A 16,981-nucleotide genomic window follows, 5' to 3' on the forward strand; every position below is an offset into this window, starting at 1 on the left:
TACTGCTGCCTTTACCTAGCAAAATCTTCCTCCAAGCATACATCTTCTTGGCTCTTTCTTTTTTGGAAAGAGGCTGAGACCTAAATACAACCTCATGCCACATCTCACCTGCCAGTGGCAACACGCAGCGATTCTGGGCTTGCCAGAATTCATCACTGCTAGCAAGGACCATGCTCAGAGGAGATCCTCATTTCCAAAGGGGTGTTTTGTTTCCCCCATTGCTGCTGAGCCTGCCACACCACGCTGGCACGTGTTTCAGTGTACAGCCGCTCCATCCTCCTCCTCGCCCTGCGGGAACTGCTTCCCTGATGTCAGACAGCTAATACCCCCTAATGAACATGCTAATTTAAGAGCTGTTAAAGCCAGGGGCCAGCAGGAGGTCACAGTCCGCACAAACAGATGGTGTTTTGTCCTTGATAATTAAATTTTCCTGTAGTTTTGGGCGAGAGACTTTCTTGCCTTTTATTTCAACACAGCTGCCTCAGGCCAGCTCAGTTCCTCCATCCTCATCTTCTGCTTGCTCTCAGCAAACACCATCTGTGGGGCTGGGGCAAGACCCCAGGGAGGGCAAGGGTCCCCAGGGGGTTTTGGAGGTACCTTCAGTGGCCCACTGGGCTCGCCGCACGTGCTCCGGCAGCTCTGCAGTGTTCAGAGCTCCCTGAAGAGGCAGCAGTTGGAGGCCAGGTGAGCGGCACCAGCCTGGGGTTTGTGGGTGCCCCGAGCCTTTTTCAGCAGTGCTGGAGGGGGAAGAGAGCCTGTGCTTTTGCCTCTCGTGGCTGCTTTTCCCCCAGCTCTGTCCATGGGATGACATGCAGCAGGGGGGCTGGGTCAGTGAGGTCCTGATGCAAACCAAGGCAGCGGTGACAGCAAGACGGATACCGGCATGTGGCAAGGCTTGACATGTGAGTGGGGCTGTTTGGGAGGTTGGAGAGAAAATGGGTCAGTTCCTCCCCCACCACTTCCCAAGGAGGGTGTTTACAAGTGGGAGCGTGCAGGCACATTGTCCTGGTCCCATCACTGTCCCCAGTCCCACCACCATCCCCGGACTTGGCTCTGCAGCACATCCCCATGTCTATCAAAGGGGCTACTGGCAGCAGAAATCCCCCACAGCATCACTGTCCCTGACATGGGCTGCCCCCGCAAAAGGGGAGGATTAGTCCCTCCCTGCATGGTCATTCTCCTTGATTGTCATCGGGGAGTCACGGAGCAGCCCTGTGCATCAGCTTCCCCAGCTCACTGTTTTGCAGCATGCTCAGTTGCCTGCTACAAAAGCCGGGTGCCGCTGTGGCATCTGGTGGCAGCCCCCAGCAGGCTGCACAGGGCGTGCAGGGAGCCTACGGGACAGCATGGGGTGAGTGAGGTGGAGAAACTGGGTGGAACTGGGAGAAGCAACAAGCACCAAACTCCATCTGGCTGCAGGGTGGGCAGCATTTGTCTCCAGCCTGTGCTTTTCCCTGCCCAGGTTTTGGGCAGCATCTTTGCAGTGGGAAGGGAGACAGGGGACAGCCCATATGCAGACGCAGGACAAACGTTCCCACCATCACATCTGTCCTGGCTGCCTGGGTGGCCTGCATTCCCACAGTGGCGTGTGGGCTGGGGAGCCCAGGCTGGTTTGTGGTGTGAAGGCGTTGCAAGGACCACTGTCCAGGACATTGCGTTGTTTGCAAATTCGTGTCCCAAGTGGTCTGTGGGTGCTTGGAGCTGGAGGCACGTGTGGTGCTCATGCAGAGTATGAGGACATCGGGCATGACCCACTGTGGCACTCTGCCCTGCAAAACCTGGTGGTCAGCTGGGGGGAGCCCGGGGCTGTGCAGACAGGGTGGGTGGTGGCGCAGAGGTGCCCGGCGGCTCGCAAAGGGTGCAGCAGGGCAGGACCGGGGGTGGCTGTCGTGCAGCTGTATGCTTTTTGTGAGCAGACGTGTGCAAAGCAACTTCATGAATGTGCAAGCTGGCAGTGGAGTGCCTTTCGTCCCACTCACCCACCCGCAGTGGCACTCCTCCTTTGAGGCACCGCATCTGGTGAGGGCCCAGGGGGAGCCCTGCACCCCACTGTTGGTGGATGAGAGGGGAGGGCTGGGGTAGGCTCATAGCCTGGCCACAGTCAGGGTCCTTGGACTGTCCTGATGCTCACCCCATGCCATTTGCTGTCCCCCATGGTCTGTTGTGCTGGGAAGGAGACCAATATTCCAAGGGATGGAGCAAGCTCCCAGGGCAGGTGGACGGATTGCAGAGCGGGGAGCCCAACATCTCCCATGGGGCCTGGATGGGGAAGGACAGCAAGCAGAGACCAGTGCGGAGCACATGGTCCCCAGCATCCTGGGCCCCTTGCCTGCCTCTGACAGTGCCCACTGCCCTCCCTGGGCCCCAGAGACTGCCTGGCCCCTGCCCACCCCGTCCTCCTGCCAGCTCATACTGCAGGCACGGGGGAGAGATGAAGCAAGGCTAAACAAATCGTCCTGAGGCATCTCTGGGGAGGTGGCATCAAGAGTCATTGGAGTGGCTTCCTCAGTGCCAAGCACTTAAAGAAAAAAGCCCAAACAAATAAACAAGCCAAAATTAAATGCCCAGCAAGCTCTGTACAACCGGATGCTCCCTCCCTTATGCTCCCAGCTGCTAAGCCAGTGTCTTATTCCATAACTGGACAAGATGGGCCAAGGTATCTTCCAGCACTCTTCACTCCAGTCCTGCTCATGTCCCTGAGCCCCTGCTTCAGGCTTTCATCCTCCTTCAGCTCTGTCTTGGTGTGCTGGCAAAAAGCAAACCTGCTCTGCTTTCTGAGCAGTGATACTATGGCCTCAGTCCTTGGATGTGTTTGTTGATTTGGGAATGAGCTGTAGCTCTCTCTGGCTTAAGGACATCACCACTAGCAAGTTTTCTGGGGCCAAGCCAGCATGGTCCTGCCTGCACTGCAGGGAAGGTATCCTGCGGGCTGCAGGGTCCCAGCGGTTGGGTTGGGGCAGCAGCCGGGAGTTGCACTCCGCTTGCCGCTGTGCTGCTGCAGCAGTGTAGTGCCCTTCACTCTCTGGTATGGTAGCATTGGGGTTACCCCAGCTCCAGTGAGCTTGGACCCAGTGCCCATGCTGGTCTCTGGCACCTTGCATGGGTGCTGCAGAAAACAGATCTCTAGAGGAGCAAGTTTGGGCTACTAGGAGGTGCAGTCTTCATATTTTAAGCCAAACCCCTTTGTCCTGTGTCCCCAGATGCCACTGAGGGGGATGTTAAAGCTCCTGTGGCCAGCCCCCTCCCCACAAAATCCCCACTAGCAGCGACCAGGCTCCTGAGGCTTGGAAAGGCTTGGGAACACCATGCTGCCCTACGCCACGTCTGCTGTGCCACAGGCAATAAACTGATAGAGGAAGTCTGGACAACAAGCTGTGTCTGTCCTCCCTTTCCTCTTTGTTTTGCTCAGGACAGCACATGACTATGGCACAGTCCAGATTTTATTGCTAGGATACTTTTATCTGCCCTGGAGGTTTGCATCTTAAGGGGCGTTGTGGAGTTCATAAAGCAGCCTGGCCGCAGATTCTCCTCAAGGCAAAAAGCAGGGTTCTGAGCAAAATCATGGTGGGTTAGAAGGGCAATGCAGCCCCACAGGGAAAAACAAGGAATGTTGCAAGTGTTTGCCTGGAAATCACAAATTGAACCTGGCGTGAGGCAGCAGGACCTGAAACATTGGGGGCTGTTTGCTCTGTGTATGGGAGTTTGGTTTTGCTTTTTATTTTGTTGTGGGTTTTGTTCCCCATCATTAATTACATTTTCGTGATCAGAGACTGGGAATAGAAGTGCCAAAATTCAGTGTGACATCGAGTGCTCCTTCCTGCAATAATCACAGCCTGGAGAGGCAGAGTGAGCAGAATGTGCCCCCAAATGCACCTGTCTTGGGTGATTTCTCCAGCTTCCAGGCAGGAGCACTGGGAAATGCCTGGATCACAAGCATCTCCCATCTCCCATCTCCCATCTCCTATCTCCCTCCCTTCTCTGTATGATCTCCTCTGTCTGTCCCCGGCATGGCACCATGAGCTCCATGCCACTGGGGGAAGCATCTATCAAAAAAAACCAACCCAGGACGCCACTTGAATGGAAGATCCAGAAAAGAGAAAGTTCTTTGACACTTCTTTAACAGAAGCAAACATCCAATTGATTCCTGCAGTCTCCATCTGCAGGGAGCCGCAAAATGCTCAGCACAGAGGAAAGTGAAGTAAAAAGCAGGGGAAAATGGCGTTTCCCAGCATTGATACAAGCTTTCCTCCATCTTGGAGACTGTCTGGGTGTGTATGTGGGGTGTGGAGGAGTGAGGCTCAGGTACAGCAGCTCAGCTGAATTCCTGCCCGGGTGGCACTAGTGTCCTTGAGGAATAGGGCTGGGGTAATGTTTCTCTACAACCTCTGCTGTCGGGATTCAGGCTCCCTCCTGCCCTGCCATGCTTTCTCCTGGCACCAATTTCAAAGACATGTGATGCTTATTAGTATGCTGTGCTTTGCATTGGCTTTTATCACCGCTGGAGCAGATGGCCAGGCTTGGACCATTGCCCTTCGCTTGCAGAAAGGCCAGTTAACGTGATGGTAGTTGTGAGGACAGGTACAGGCTGTGGGAAACACCCTCCTTGAAGGCCCTGAGCGGGAAGAGGGGACAGGCAGAGGCAGGCAGCTGCCTGCAGGGCAGCATTGCCCCGTGATGGTCATGGTACTGAGGCCTGTTGGTAGGCAGAGCTGCTGGAGAGGTTCCCAGTGGTGTACCTGTGCGATGCTCTCCTGACATTGCTAATGGAGCTAGGATGTGACTGGCAGGGAGCCATGCCACAAGGACAGTTCCCCTGCTTGTCCTCAGGGCACGGAGGATGCAGGTTGTAGCACCCCCATGTGTGTCTCTTGTCCTACCAGGGTCAGGGTGTGGGCTGCAGTGTCCTGATGCATTAGGGCTCACTTGATCAGTTTGGAGGAGCTACAAGGTGTCATTTGAAAGGAGAGGAACCCACCTTGCTCCTGGAGCAGAAATTCCCCAGCCCCTGCAGCTGCAGGGCAGGAACTTTGTTCCTGGGGATCTTGGGCTCTGCTGGCCTTTCCACAGCTCCCTGTCCCAGCAGGAGCACATTGCTGTGATCTACACAAGCAAAAAATTACCTGTTCTGGGATCCAGGTCAGTCAGGCAGGCTCCCAGACAGCCTGAGACATTTTGTGGGTTGCTTGTTCCTCCCCAGACTATCCCAGCTTCTCCTGGAGCCCATGGGCTCTGCAGTACCCCTGGAAAGCAGCTCTGATTTTAGCTGGAGCTGATGTTCCTTCCAGGAGACCTTTCTTTATCACCCCAGACACTTGGAGCAGCTTTGGTTGCTGCCTTTCCAACTGAGGTATCCTACCAGTGACACCCAGGGATGATGGAGCAACTCCAGGCTTCAACATGCATGTGGTGGAGCCAAGAGCCCTGCAAGCCTATGGCTACCTTCAAGGGCACATCTTCAACCAAAGCAGCTGGGAAATTTTTAATGGCCATCCCTGCACCTTTTGTCCATCTTTCCTAGACCATGAGGGCAGGAGAGTCTGCGCAGCTGCCCAGGGTCTGGCAGTGCTTCTTGGACAGGCAGAAGGACAGTGACGGAGGGGCTCTGCCCTGGGGGCCTCCTTCCTCCAGGGCGTGCTCTCACTCAGTGTCTCTGCTTCATTACTGGAAGGGGAGGGGGTGGAGGGAGGAAAGTCACAGTCTGCAAGAGCCGTGAGCGAATTAACTTCAGCTGGCCTGGTCATCCCCATGGTGCTCGTGGTCCAGGGGGGCAGTCCTAATCGCCCTGTTGACAGTGGGGGGTTAAATTAGAATTAAGAAGGCTTTTCAAGCAGCAGGGGCTCTGGGCCTGCAGGTAAGGTTTTCTGATAGCATGTATTATGGAGTTGATAAAGCCCCTCTTTTGTGTCCTCCTCTTAAGCAGCAAAGTGGAGTTCAGTGCAAACAGCACATGCAAATTGCACATTGCAAGACCAGGATGTTTTAGGTTTTAAGTATATAGCATTAAACAACAACCAATTTTTCCTTTCCTTTCCCTCACCTTGCTGTCACAGGAGGTCTGAAGGGAGAAGACGGCACCTGGTGCTTTTGGGCACCCAAGCAGTCCTCCCAGGGCTGCCTCCCCTGCCCACAGGGCTGCCCATGAGTGGTGTAATCCCTGTGGGAACTGGGACTGGTGAATGTCCTGCACACTGCAGTGCTACACTGCTCATCCAAGCAGCGTGCACTGCCTTCCAGGAGGGATGGCATCTCACTGGAGGCACCCAAGATCCCTGGGGCTGGGGAAGGCTGTGGCAGGATCTCTGCTTGCAAAGGGCTGGGCTGAGCAATTAAGAGGGGCTTTTATAAGGGTGTTTCTGTGGGGCTGGGGCCCAGGAGGTGTCTGCTGCAAGCACCACCAGTGCAGATGCACTGTGATGGCTACAGCTGGTGTCTGCACTGCAGGCATAACGTCACACCTCGGGGACAGGCAGCTTGTGACCTCTCCTGCAGGATAGGTACGCTGCAGTGTCTATGGTCACCATCTGCAGTACAAGTGTACTGTATTGCCTACAGTTGGCATCTGCAATACAGGTGTGTTGTAGTGTCTGCAGTCAGTTTGCGCAGGACAGGCGAACCGTTGTGACTGCAGTTGGTGCCTGCAGTACAGACATACCAGAGCCTTTGCTGTTGGTGTCTGCAGTACAGGTGTACTGTAGCAGCTACAGTCGGTGTCTGCAGTACAGGCGTACCATGGTGTCTGCAGCTGGTGTCTGCAGTAGAGGTTGTACCATTGCCGTCATGTTTACAGTCACTGTCTGCAGTACGGGCACACCATAGTGTCTACAGTTGGTGCGTGCGGTACAGGCACTGCAGAGCTCCTTCGGAAGACTGTGGGCAAGGCTGCAGGGAGGGTGTGCGAAGAAGTAATGACTTAACAGGGCTTACAGGGCTTTTTTGTCCCCCAGGTCACCACTTCATAGCCAGACCCTGTAACAGCAGGCTGCGGGGAATTGCCCAACAGAAGACTTTGTCATGGGAACACTAGGTTTTGAAAGTATTGCTTTTCTTTGGGCGTTCCCCCTCCAAAATTGGGTCTTACTTATTTATCATGGCTGGGAGGGGGCTGTGGCAGGTGAGAGTTGCAGGGGGAGGCTGGGTTGCAGCTCACATCCCTTGCCAGCCAGGGACAGCCCTGCCCTGGAGCTGTTGTTCCCAGCTGGCTGTTGCTAGTTAATACCCCACTGCCAGCAAGCATCCCCATGGCTTTGGAGATCCTTCTGAGGGGGAGCTGGAAAGGATCCATGCCTCTGCCTGCTCAGAAGAGGACACTGGGACTATTCAGCAGGCAGTGGCATCCTACTTTTTGCCTGGACACATGATCCTCTTTGCTCTTGCTGCCCACTTTGGGACTGTCCTCACCCCACCACACTGCAGCAGTTAATATCATATCACTATGCCCCTTCAATCCTGCTTGCAAGGGCAGCTTCTGGGCTTGTCTTCATGAAGGTCTGGCCACTACTCCCATCCACGTAGCCTGATCCAGCTCAGGGAAAGCACAGCTGGAAATGCGTTTGGTTTAGACCAAGAGCTGCCAGAGGTGACCATATTCATGTCTATGCTGAGTTGTCTGCTGCTAAGAGTGACCATGAGTAATGTCCTCATTACCCTTTGTGCAAAGGACAAGGCAGGGAAGGATCAGCTAGTTGGTCACTCCCGAAACAAGCTGGGGACAGTGAGGAAGGCTGCCGGAGGTGACTCCAACTCCAGAGCTGCAGGGCCGCTGCATCTCATGTGCCCCCTCGCCTCCCTCTGCTCCTGCCCAGGCTCCTCTTTCCTCTCCGCTGCCAAGAAATGATTCAGTACAGGGGTAAGAGCAAATAACCTCCAACCTCTTTTTCCACAGAAGATTGAGTTTCCCACTGCTGTGTAACAAATGCAGTTCCCCACTGTCACCTTTCAACAGGTCTTTGCTGGAGTGGGGACACAGCCTGGATGCATGCTTGGTGAGCTGCTGCTTGCTGGCCTGTGCACCCGTGTGCCGGGGTGCTGTCTTTTGCTAGAGAAACTGTTAAATGAGCAAATACAGCAAATGGTAATTTGCATTAGAAGCATCTGCAGAAATTGCGACGGTTTTGTTATGTGTTTGGAAAAAAAAAATGAACATGGCTTTGGGCAAAACAGGCAAACAAAGCAAATACTGCATGGGAAATTGCGATTCAAGTGAGAAAAAGTTGCTTTTCTGGCTAGATTTTTTGCACTAATATAGCTCTGGCTCCTGCCTGGCGGCAGGGCACATCTCTGAGAAGAAATAAGGTTTTGCAGGGCAAAAGTGGCCGAGCTGTGAGGTCTCTGTGCCAGCACTGGGAGCCTCTGCCTGTGTCCTGGCTGTGCCACAGCATTCCCAGGGACCTTGGCTGGGTCCCTCCTCTCTCTCTCTTTTTCCACCTGTAGCCAAACAGCATCACCCTTGAGACTTTCAGTGCTTCAGGGCAAGAATTGCCCCTTGCCATGTAACTGGTGTCTGTCTCCGGAGGATCTGGCCTTGGGTGAGGCTGCCAGGCACACGGGCAGGAGCAGCAGCAATTATTTTGATGACTGATATGCGGAGGAGCAGCAGGGGAAAGTGAGTGGCTTTGTTCCCTGACAGGACCAAGATGTAGAGAGTGATGATCGGTGATGATATTTTCATCAGTCCAAGCCAAACAAAGAGCAGGCTGATTGCTGAGGGGCTGGAGGGGCTCCCGTCCCGCGTCCTGTCATTGCCAGTGTCCGCAGAGGTGGGATGGCTCCACTACTTGGGAGCACCTGGACTGCAGAGGTGCAGGGGCTGCTCCAGGCCTGGTGCAGTTCCTTACCTTGTGTCAATTCCTGCTGCCACCCACCAACTTCCAGGGCTGTAGGGAGGGGTTATTCAGTGGGAAATGAAGTTGGGGTTGGTGGGAGAGTCAGCTGCTGGTTTGCAGACAGCTCCCAAGCTGCTCAGGACCTCACATGCCAGTACTGCCCTGGGATGTGGCGTTGCCTCCAACCTCGGGTCCCAGCCATCGCCCACTCCCCAAGCTGCCAACTGCGATGGCAGCTAGCACACAGGTGGGGTGGCAGCGGGGGAGCCACGCTGCAAGCACAGTGTGGGTACACAGAGGAGGCAGAGCAGAGAGCAGGCACAGGGAAAAAGAGGAGCAGGAGAGAAGAATCAGAGTGAACAATAACGATGTTGTAATTAGCACTCAGCGTTCCTCGCCCAGAGCTTTCAAAGGAAGGTCACCTTCATTATCTCTGTTTTACAGGCAAGGAAACTGAGGCACGGGGAGGGGTGGGGGGAGGCAGTGAGAGTGATTTGCTCAAGGTGAACTCGGTGGGCTGGGGCCGGGCTGGGAGCTGGGGCTGGCTCTCACTGCCAGCCCTTGCTGCCCGAAAGCAGCACTGCAAATTCAGCAGCAAGCTTGTCTCCTGGCCTCCCATTTTCAGGGCCCCCATCCCTCCAGCATCCCTGCCCCTGAGAGGCGTTTGAGACCAGGCTGCAACCCAAAATCTGCCCATGACAACCTTCCCAGATATGCTTGCTTCCCCTGCAAAGGCTCATGTCCTGCTGTGAACCCAAGGCCATCTGGGCTCCTGCAATGGCCGTGTTGGGTAATGGAATGTTTTGCTGGTTTTTTTCGCTGGCCGGTACAGCTCCCCCTTTATTTAGGTTTAAATGGATGCCATCTGGCTAATGAGCCAATACTCATGTTCTAGATTAAAAGGCAATCCTCCGCGCGTTACCGATACAGTGCTGGAGATTAGAGAGGTTTAAACAGTTTTGAAGGTGTAATTTGCTTTTCACGCGTGGTGCTATTTACTTCCTGGCGGGTGGGCCGGCATCCCCATCTCCATCCCCAGCAGCTCCCTCCCAGCTCTGATCTCCTCCACCAGCACCAGCTGCAAGAGGAGGAGACCTCGGATGTCTCCAAGCCTGGCAGGGCTGCACAGGGCATCCTTGCAGTTGCTGCTGCCATTTGTCCACTCCTGGGGAGGCTCGCTGATGCAAGGATGATGTTCCCTGCTTGTCCCTAAAGCCCAGCATGCCTCCACCCTCCTGCCTTCTTAGCTGTCCCCCCTCCACACCTCCGTGCACCCCAGCATCCTCTGGGACATGGCACAGGTCACCAGGACAGAGCAGCCTCTGCCCCCCATCCAGCCCGGAGAGACAGAGACTGAGCATGGCCTCTTGGGGTGTCAATGCCAGGTGCTGAGGCAGCAAGCAGCACCCCTCAGTAACTGTGAAGACACCAATGAGGGTTACAGTGTTCCAGGCATGCCCAGAAATGCTATTGCTGTTGCATCAGGCTGGCAGACAGCATGGTGCTCAGTGGTAGTCCCAGAAGGGGCCACACTGGAGCGGCAGCAGCAGCTGCCTGTGCTGGGTTCTGCGTATTGCACATCCTGAGCACCGGCTGCTGCTGTGAAGTGCCTGGGTGTGGTACCATCTCTTCAAAAAGCCTCTGCAACCCATTTGCAGGCAGTGTCCATTCCTAGGGTGATGGTGCAGCTGTCAAGGAGAGTCCCGCACCAGGGTTTGACTTTCTTAAGGGAAAGGCTGAAAATGAGATGAGGAAAACACAGCATTTGTGCAAGGTGTATGTATCATTGCCTCCAGGCACCTGGTTGTGCTAGCAGCTGCCATGGAAAGTGCCACAGGCCACTGAATGATGGAGTATGCACCGGCAAAAAGCCTCGTTTTGCAGAAAGTTTCCCTGTGGCTGAGATGAAGTCTTGCTTCACTGTCATCTCCTTGCAGTCCCATCGCACCCTTCAGCTGCCCGGGAGGGACCAGCTCTTGGCACACCACATGTGAGGACTCCTGGGTGCAAACCCTGACTGCTTCTGCCTGTGTTTGCTTCCACAGATGGCTAACCCCATCCCGTCAGCCTGCTGTGTGGTGCTCGCCGCGGTGGTGGTGGTGTACGCCCAGAGACACAGCCAGCTTGGTGAGTCTCTTCACACCTCTCCCACCTTGGGGGTCCTGAAAAATGCGAACGCTGCTCCTCCAGCCTCTCCTGGGGCAAGCTAAGCATGTTCTCCGGGCTTGCCTGATGTTGCATTTTCTGAATGTTATCACTTTTCTCCTCTCCATGATGCATGAGTCCCCTCCTGCCTGCCACTGTGGGGTTTGGGTGTCCTGCATCCCCCCAGCACCTGCTAGGTCCCCCTCACCCTGCCCACACATTCCAGTGTCCCAGGGTGCCCCTGTAGCCAGCGCACTGCTTCCCAGCCCTTCACCCCACCTTTTCTGACCGCTGCCCTGTGCAACCCACCCATGAAGGGATGGGTGGGTGGGAAGAAGCAGCAGCCTGAGAGCCCCAAGCCCCAACACCCTACCCCGTGACCATGATGGGTGCCTCATTCAGTTCTCACCACCTCAGGGTGACTTTGCCCCCATTGCCACACCCACCTCTGCCCACCGCCAGCTCCTGCCTCTTCAGGTTAGCAGAGGATTTGGGGCTTACCTTAGCAATGGCCTTAGAGAGGCTAAATTTTAGAGACACCAGTGATCCTGGGTCCAACCAGGAAGGTTATGGGATGGCTGATTGCGTCCTGCTGCGGGGTCACCTATGGTAGCCCTGCAAAAGTGGGACAAAATAGGGGACCTCCAAAACTCACCGGATCCCTGGCAGTCCGCCTGGCTGTTGTTCCTCTCAGTGGATTGTAGAGGAGAACTTTGCTGATTAACTCTGGTAAGGACATCTGTGCATCCATGGGCTGTGTGGGATTGAGGAACCCAGCCAGAGCACCCCGCTGAGCTCCCCTAAATCCAGCTGGGTGGGTTTACATTGCTGAAAGCTGACAGCCTTGCTTGCTTGGACACAAGGCAGATAGGGTTCAGTGGCATGTCCCCATCATGTGAGAACAGCCACTCTTCAGACACGAAGGGAGCTTGCTGGGTGGTGTTTCTGGAGCATTCCCAGTACCTTCCCAGGGCTCGAAGCATTTCAGTACTAGGCTGTGTTCCACTTGTGGTGGTGTGACGCTTTCTGCAGAGAAACATGCTTTGTCCTGCCGTGTTTGAAGGACCCCTGCCCAGGAAACCGTGAAGGATCCAGTGTCAAGGATGCCAGAGCATCCCTTGGGTGCAACATGTTGCTACCCTCCATGCTGTGGGGTCAGCAGCCCAGACCTGTCACACAGGAAGATGCACAAAACACAGAAGTGCCAGGTACTTCAGGGTTATGCACACTTGAAATGTGTTTGTCTAGACAAAGAAACAAATGCTGCTCCCCACCAGTGCTGGCCAGGGCCATGCATTTTGCCACTGGCAGCAGCGTGCTGGTGCAGAGAGCACAGCCTTGGGCAAGACCCCTGGCCAGGCAAGCTGCAGCTACTGTCACCTTCTGCTTCACGATCTGGCATGATTCAGAGATGTGATAGCATAGCCTCCTCATCCCTGTGTCCTTATTCCTTCCCTTGCCCAGCTGCATCCGGGAGGGAAATGTCTGGGGCACCAGCTTGAAACTGGAGCTGCTGATAGCTGAGTACATCAACAGGCGCCTGGAGGGGGTGCGTCGAGTGAGGCAGAGCTTTCCCCATCTGCAGGAACCAGAGAGGCTGCTCTGCTCTGGGGGACATAAAAAGGAAAGAGAGAGGAAAATTGGGTATAAGAGCTGAAGGAAAGCTAGTAGGGCAGGTCCAGGACTGTCATCAATCTGTTCCCCAGAGGCACCATGCTCCCCTCCTGGGCAACATTCTGAAACATTGAGGTGATCCTCTGGGCACAGACTTCGGAGCAGCAGGTCTCCTGCCCACCTGACCAGCTTGGAGATGCTGCACACATGCAGGCGAAGTCAGGGAACGTCTGCCCTGCGTTAGAGACCTGAGGGATATACTCCATCCCGTCCACCCAGAGCTCACCCCCTACCCCAGGGCAGTCTTCCCTCACCAGCCAACCCCAGGGCTCATCCGCTGTCAGCCAGGCACTCAGGCGGGAATGGGGTGGGAGGATGGATTAATCCCACTGGTGGCAAGGACCGGGTGGAGTGGGGGGAAGACGCTGGCACAGAGTCCATTTATCATGCACTTGAGGCACGTTCGACTTTAATAGCTCATGAAGCACTTTAAGAGGTGCATTAGCACTGAATACTTGAGTAAGGAGGATGTGACAAGCTGTTAAGTGAGCATGAGCACAGCACAGCAAGGCTGGCCACCCGCTCCTGGCTCTCACGTGCACCCTGGTGATTAGTGGAGCATCCTGCAAAGTGCCACATGAATTAATAAAAGCAGCATCGGACTCAGAGAAGGTGAGGCTGCTCGTGTGTTAACCCCTCTGGTGCTCATCTTTTGTCTTTCTCCTTGGAGCTAGCAGAGCAAAGGGTGTCTTTGTCTGGGATGCAGGAGCCCAGGATGCTCCACAAGTCTGGGGGGGAGAAGGGCTTAGAGGTCAGTGGATATGTGTACCCTCCCTCCCTACCTCTGGTTGCAGATCTTCCTTGATTTCATCTGTGGCAGGTTGCTAAAATTGCATCTGCACCACCCTACTGGGTACCACCAATTCCAGTGACTTATGGCGGTAGGAAACTGGAGCCATCACTCAGGGCAGCCCCAGGGTTATGCTCAGAGGGTGTCACTAATATGCTGGCTCGGGCAGGGAGCTTTGAGCACCCTGCTGCAGGAGGGGCAGCAAAAGAGGGTCTTAGCAAGGTGTTCTCCCACAGCACGGTCCCTTGTGTCACCCCAGCTGGGGGGCACGAGGGTAAGGCAGAGTGCCTTGCCACAGGCAGGGAATGCCATTCCCCAGGAGAAACATCCCTGATTTCCCAGGTTGTGTCTTCACACCCAGAATAGCTCAAGCCATCAAATGAGAATTGCTCCCAGTCCGCCTCTACTGCAGGGTCTTTGGCTCTGGCATTGATGCCATTTTGGGGCAGCCAGGTTGGTCTGGTGGTGCCGCTGGAGCCGCTGAGCGTTGCACAGTGCACTCACGGTTAATCCTATTGCTGGTGAACCCATCGCCCCACACTGCTCAGCCCCTGATGCTGGGTGCCTCTGGCAGCATGCTCAGCGCGGGTGGGATCGCTACTGCTGCATTGAATGCGTGCCCTTCCCCAGCCCAGCCAGGGCAGCTGGCACAGGATCCGTTTGAACAGCCACCTCAGTGCTCTTGAATGTAGCAGAGCAAAAAGCGATACACTGGTTAAACTTGGAAGCAGGGAAAAAAAGAGATGAGGCTTGCAGGGATAGGTTGGTGCAGGGTAGTGTTTGGCCCTCCTGCCAGACTCACTGAGGGAGGTGGTCCAAGGATGTCTCCCTGCTGCATGGGTAAGTACTAGAAGGACACCAGCTTCAGACAGGGCTGCCAGATGTGGGGCAGCCTGCCTCCAGAGATGGGCATTGCTCCAGGCAGCCACAGGACTGTCCCCACCTGTAGAGCTCCCTGTCAGCAGAGACGTAAGAACAGGAACTGCAAGAAGAAGTGGTGGGGGACAGAGGAGGCAGAATTGGCTGAAGACCATACAGGAGAACCCAGTGCCCTCCCTGTTATCTTGGGTAGCTCAGTTTTCCTTCTTGTGTTTCCTTGTCCAGGCAGTGGTTGCTGCCAATTTATTTCAGAGTAGAGGAAGGTGATGGGGAAAGCTCAGCAGAGCGTAGAAGTGATGCTGCCTACTCTGACACTTGCACCTTTGGTTGGCCAGGGGCTCCATCATGTGAGAGCAGCACTGGTGAAGGTCCCTACCATGCAGAGACCCTCTCCCAGCAGAGCTTGGGCACCCTCAAAGGAAAGGGAGAGGCATGAGCCCCGGGGCTTTGCCAAAGCCCCTTAGGTGGGAAGTGTGCTCATGGTGGAGATGCCTAACCACATATCAGGCCGTAAAGCGTACATGCATGGGTGATTTCAACTCTTTCTATTCATTGCCATGACTGCCTGTGGCTGGACTTAGCTGCTCTCAGTCCACCCAAGGGCTACGGCATCCCTGGGAAGAGGGAACTCTGCTTCCCCAGGCTCCTGCCATGACCAAAGCATCTTCCCCATCCATCAGCTCTGCCAGAGTTACGTCCACATCTGTCCCAGATTGAGATTTCTCTGCTTTTAAAAGAGGAGTAATTCTGCCTTATTGATCCTCACCTTGCTGAATTAACTCATGTTTAAACAATAATTATGTTTTCACCCAGGAGAGGAGACAAAGAGATAAACGTCTCTGGAAATGAATGCATTTCAGATGCTGCATGCTGGGGTTAATTTATTGATGGGCACAGAAGCTGCTATCGCCTCTCTTTCTCACCAGGAACAAGCAATTAGCCCGCATCATTCCTCAGCTGAGGAAAAGGAGATATTTTGTTTCATTACTTTCTCTTCTCTCTTCCTCTCTTAAACCCTGGCACTAATCTTTTGCAATCGGTTCTGCTGCAAAGCCACCCAGGATCAACAGTTTGCATGCACCTCGTCAGAAATGCTGCCCACATTTCAGTTAAGACAAAGTCTGGGCCAGTAAACAGCCTTCAAAATGCACAGCAAAGCCATGCAAATTGGCTTTTAAAAGATAAACCAACTGTAAATGTGTCCCTCTCTCCTGTCCCGACATTGTCCAACCTTCTTCATGTGGCATCTGTTGGCCTACAGGGATGCAACCAGCTCTTTCTGGACTCTGCTTCCTCCCACACCAATCAGCCCATGCAACTCCCCAGGGCATCTGCCTGGCATGGTTACTAATTGCTTTGCTTTTGGGGGTGTTCTCTGTGTTGTATGTGTAGGAGATGGTTTGTAGATTCATGCAGCAATGTGTGGTTTATTTGTAGACATCCAGGTAGGTTTTGGTTGTTGAGCAAATGCCATTCAGTTAAGGTGCCGGGATTCAAGTGGTGTGACAGGCTACCTGGGTCTCGAGGCTTGGTCTGGTGCCCGTGGGTGTGCAGGGGAGATGCATGTCCAACCTAAGACAGCATTGCAGGACTAGTGTCTCAAATACACAGACAGAAGGTCTTGTCTTATCCTCTCCTCTCCTCACCATGCTATTGGAGTGCCTTTCAGTCATGCATTAAGCGACATGACTAACATCTGTCATGTGTTGTTTGTTTTTCCACCCACTCCCCAGGGTGAGATGCGTGTGCAATGGAGTGTTTTGGAATTTTTTTAATTGGCACTCGCTGTTTACACTGGGGAAGGCAAGGTCAAAGGCACTGCATGCTGAGCGGCCAGCCGGGAGGCTGGAGACGGTGCGTGCTTCCTGCAGAGGCTCGTTCTGTGCTCAGGCTGGGACCAGCGCAGGAGAAAGCTCTGTCTCATTACATAGCACCTTCCCACCTCCCTTGACACCTCCTTGCATCTCGGGCCAAGTTTTGCTCTCATCACAGCATACTGGCACTTCATCTCTGGGTGGCTCCTGCCAAGGCATTATCAGCGTTGTCCTCCTCAAGATGCAGCCCTGCTTTCTGCGAGTCTGACCTACATTCCTCCGCCGGAGATGAATGGACTTGTGTTTGGCTGCATAAAACACATGCTCTTGCCGAGGAAAGGCTACTATATTAACTGCTCCAGAGCTCTGCGTGCGATGGACTGGTTCTTTTCGTAATATACATCAGCCATTGTGTCACTGGCAAACTTTGCCAGCAACAGTTTTATGTTGCCTTCAAGATAATTGATAAGACGAGTGATAAGAAACCGGCCAAGAAGAGATCCCTGCAGGGACACTCTGGGAACACCCTCCTGCAATGATGATTCCCCGTTAACAATTAATTCTCCATTAGCGATTGCATTTTTTAATCCTTTCTGTTATAACACTGGATGCTCTCGTTTTCCAGCTGGCGGAAATACCAGTCTTGCTCCAAACTGCAGCCCCATTCAGCATGTGAGCTGGTTTCGGAGCATTTCCAGGACCTCTCTCAGGTTAGGAAGCAAGGTTTGGCATAGTCCCTACCTGTCCCTGCTTCCCTCACTCTTTGCAAGCCATCTCGAAGCCAAAATGCTCTTCAAATTTGCTTCCTGGAGAGCTTGGAAAGCCAGAAGTGGGCGTGGTGCTGAATCAATAAGATG

At 54.3% G+C, this 16,981-nt stretch overlaps 1 protein-coding gene across 3 annotated transcripts in view; it reads left to right on the forward strand.

Moving 5' to 3' along the window:
- The window catches only part of CNTFR (ciliary neurotrophic factor receptor), a 213,182-nt gene that overhangs the window by 112,913 nt on the left and 83,288 nt on the right, over positions 1-16,981 (forward strand). For all 3 annotated transcript variants that reach the window (XM_064438191.1, XM_064438188.1, XM_064438190.1), the window contains exon 3: positions 10,868-10,949. In XM_064438191.1, the coding sequence (XP_064294261.1) occupies positions 10,868-10,949 (82 nt within the window). The remainder of the gene's footprint in view (positions 1-10,867; positions 10,950-16,981) is intronic.

Source organism: Phalacrocorax carbo, chromosome Z (assembly GCF_963921805.1).
Source record: "Phalacrocorax carbo chromosome Z, bPhaCar2.1, whole genome shotgun sequence".
In the NCBI taxonomy this organism is placed as follows: domain Eukaryota; kingdom Metazoa; phylum Chordata; class Aves; order Suliformes; family Phalacrocoracidae; genus Phalacrocorax; species Phalacrocorax carbo.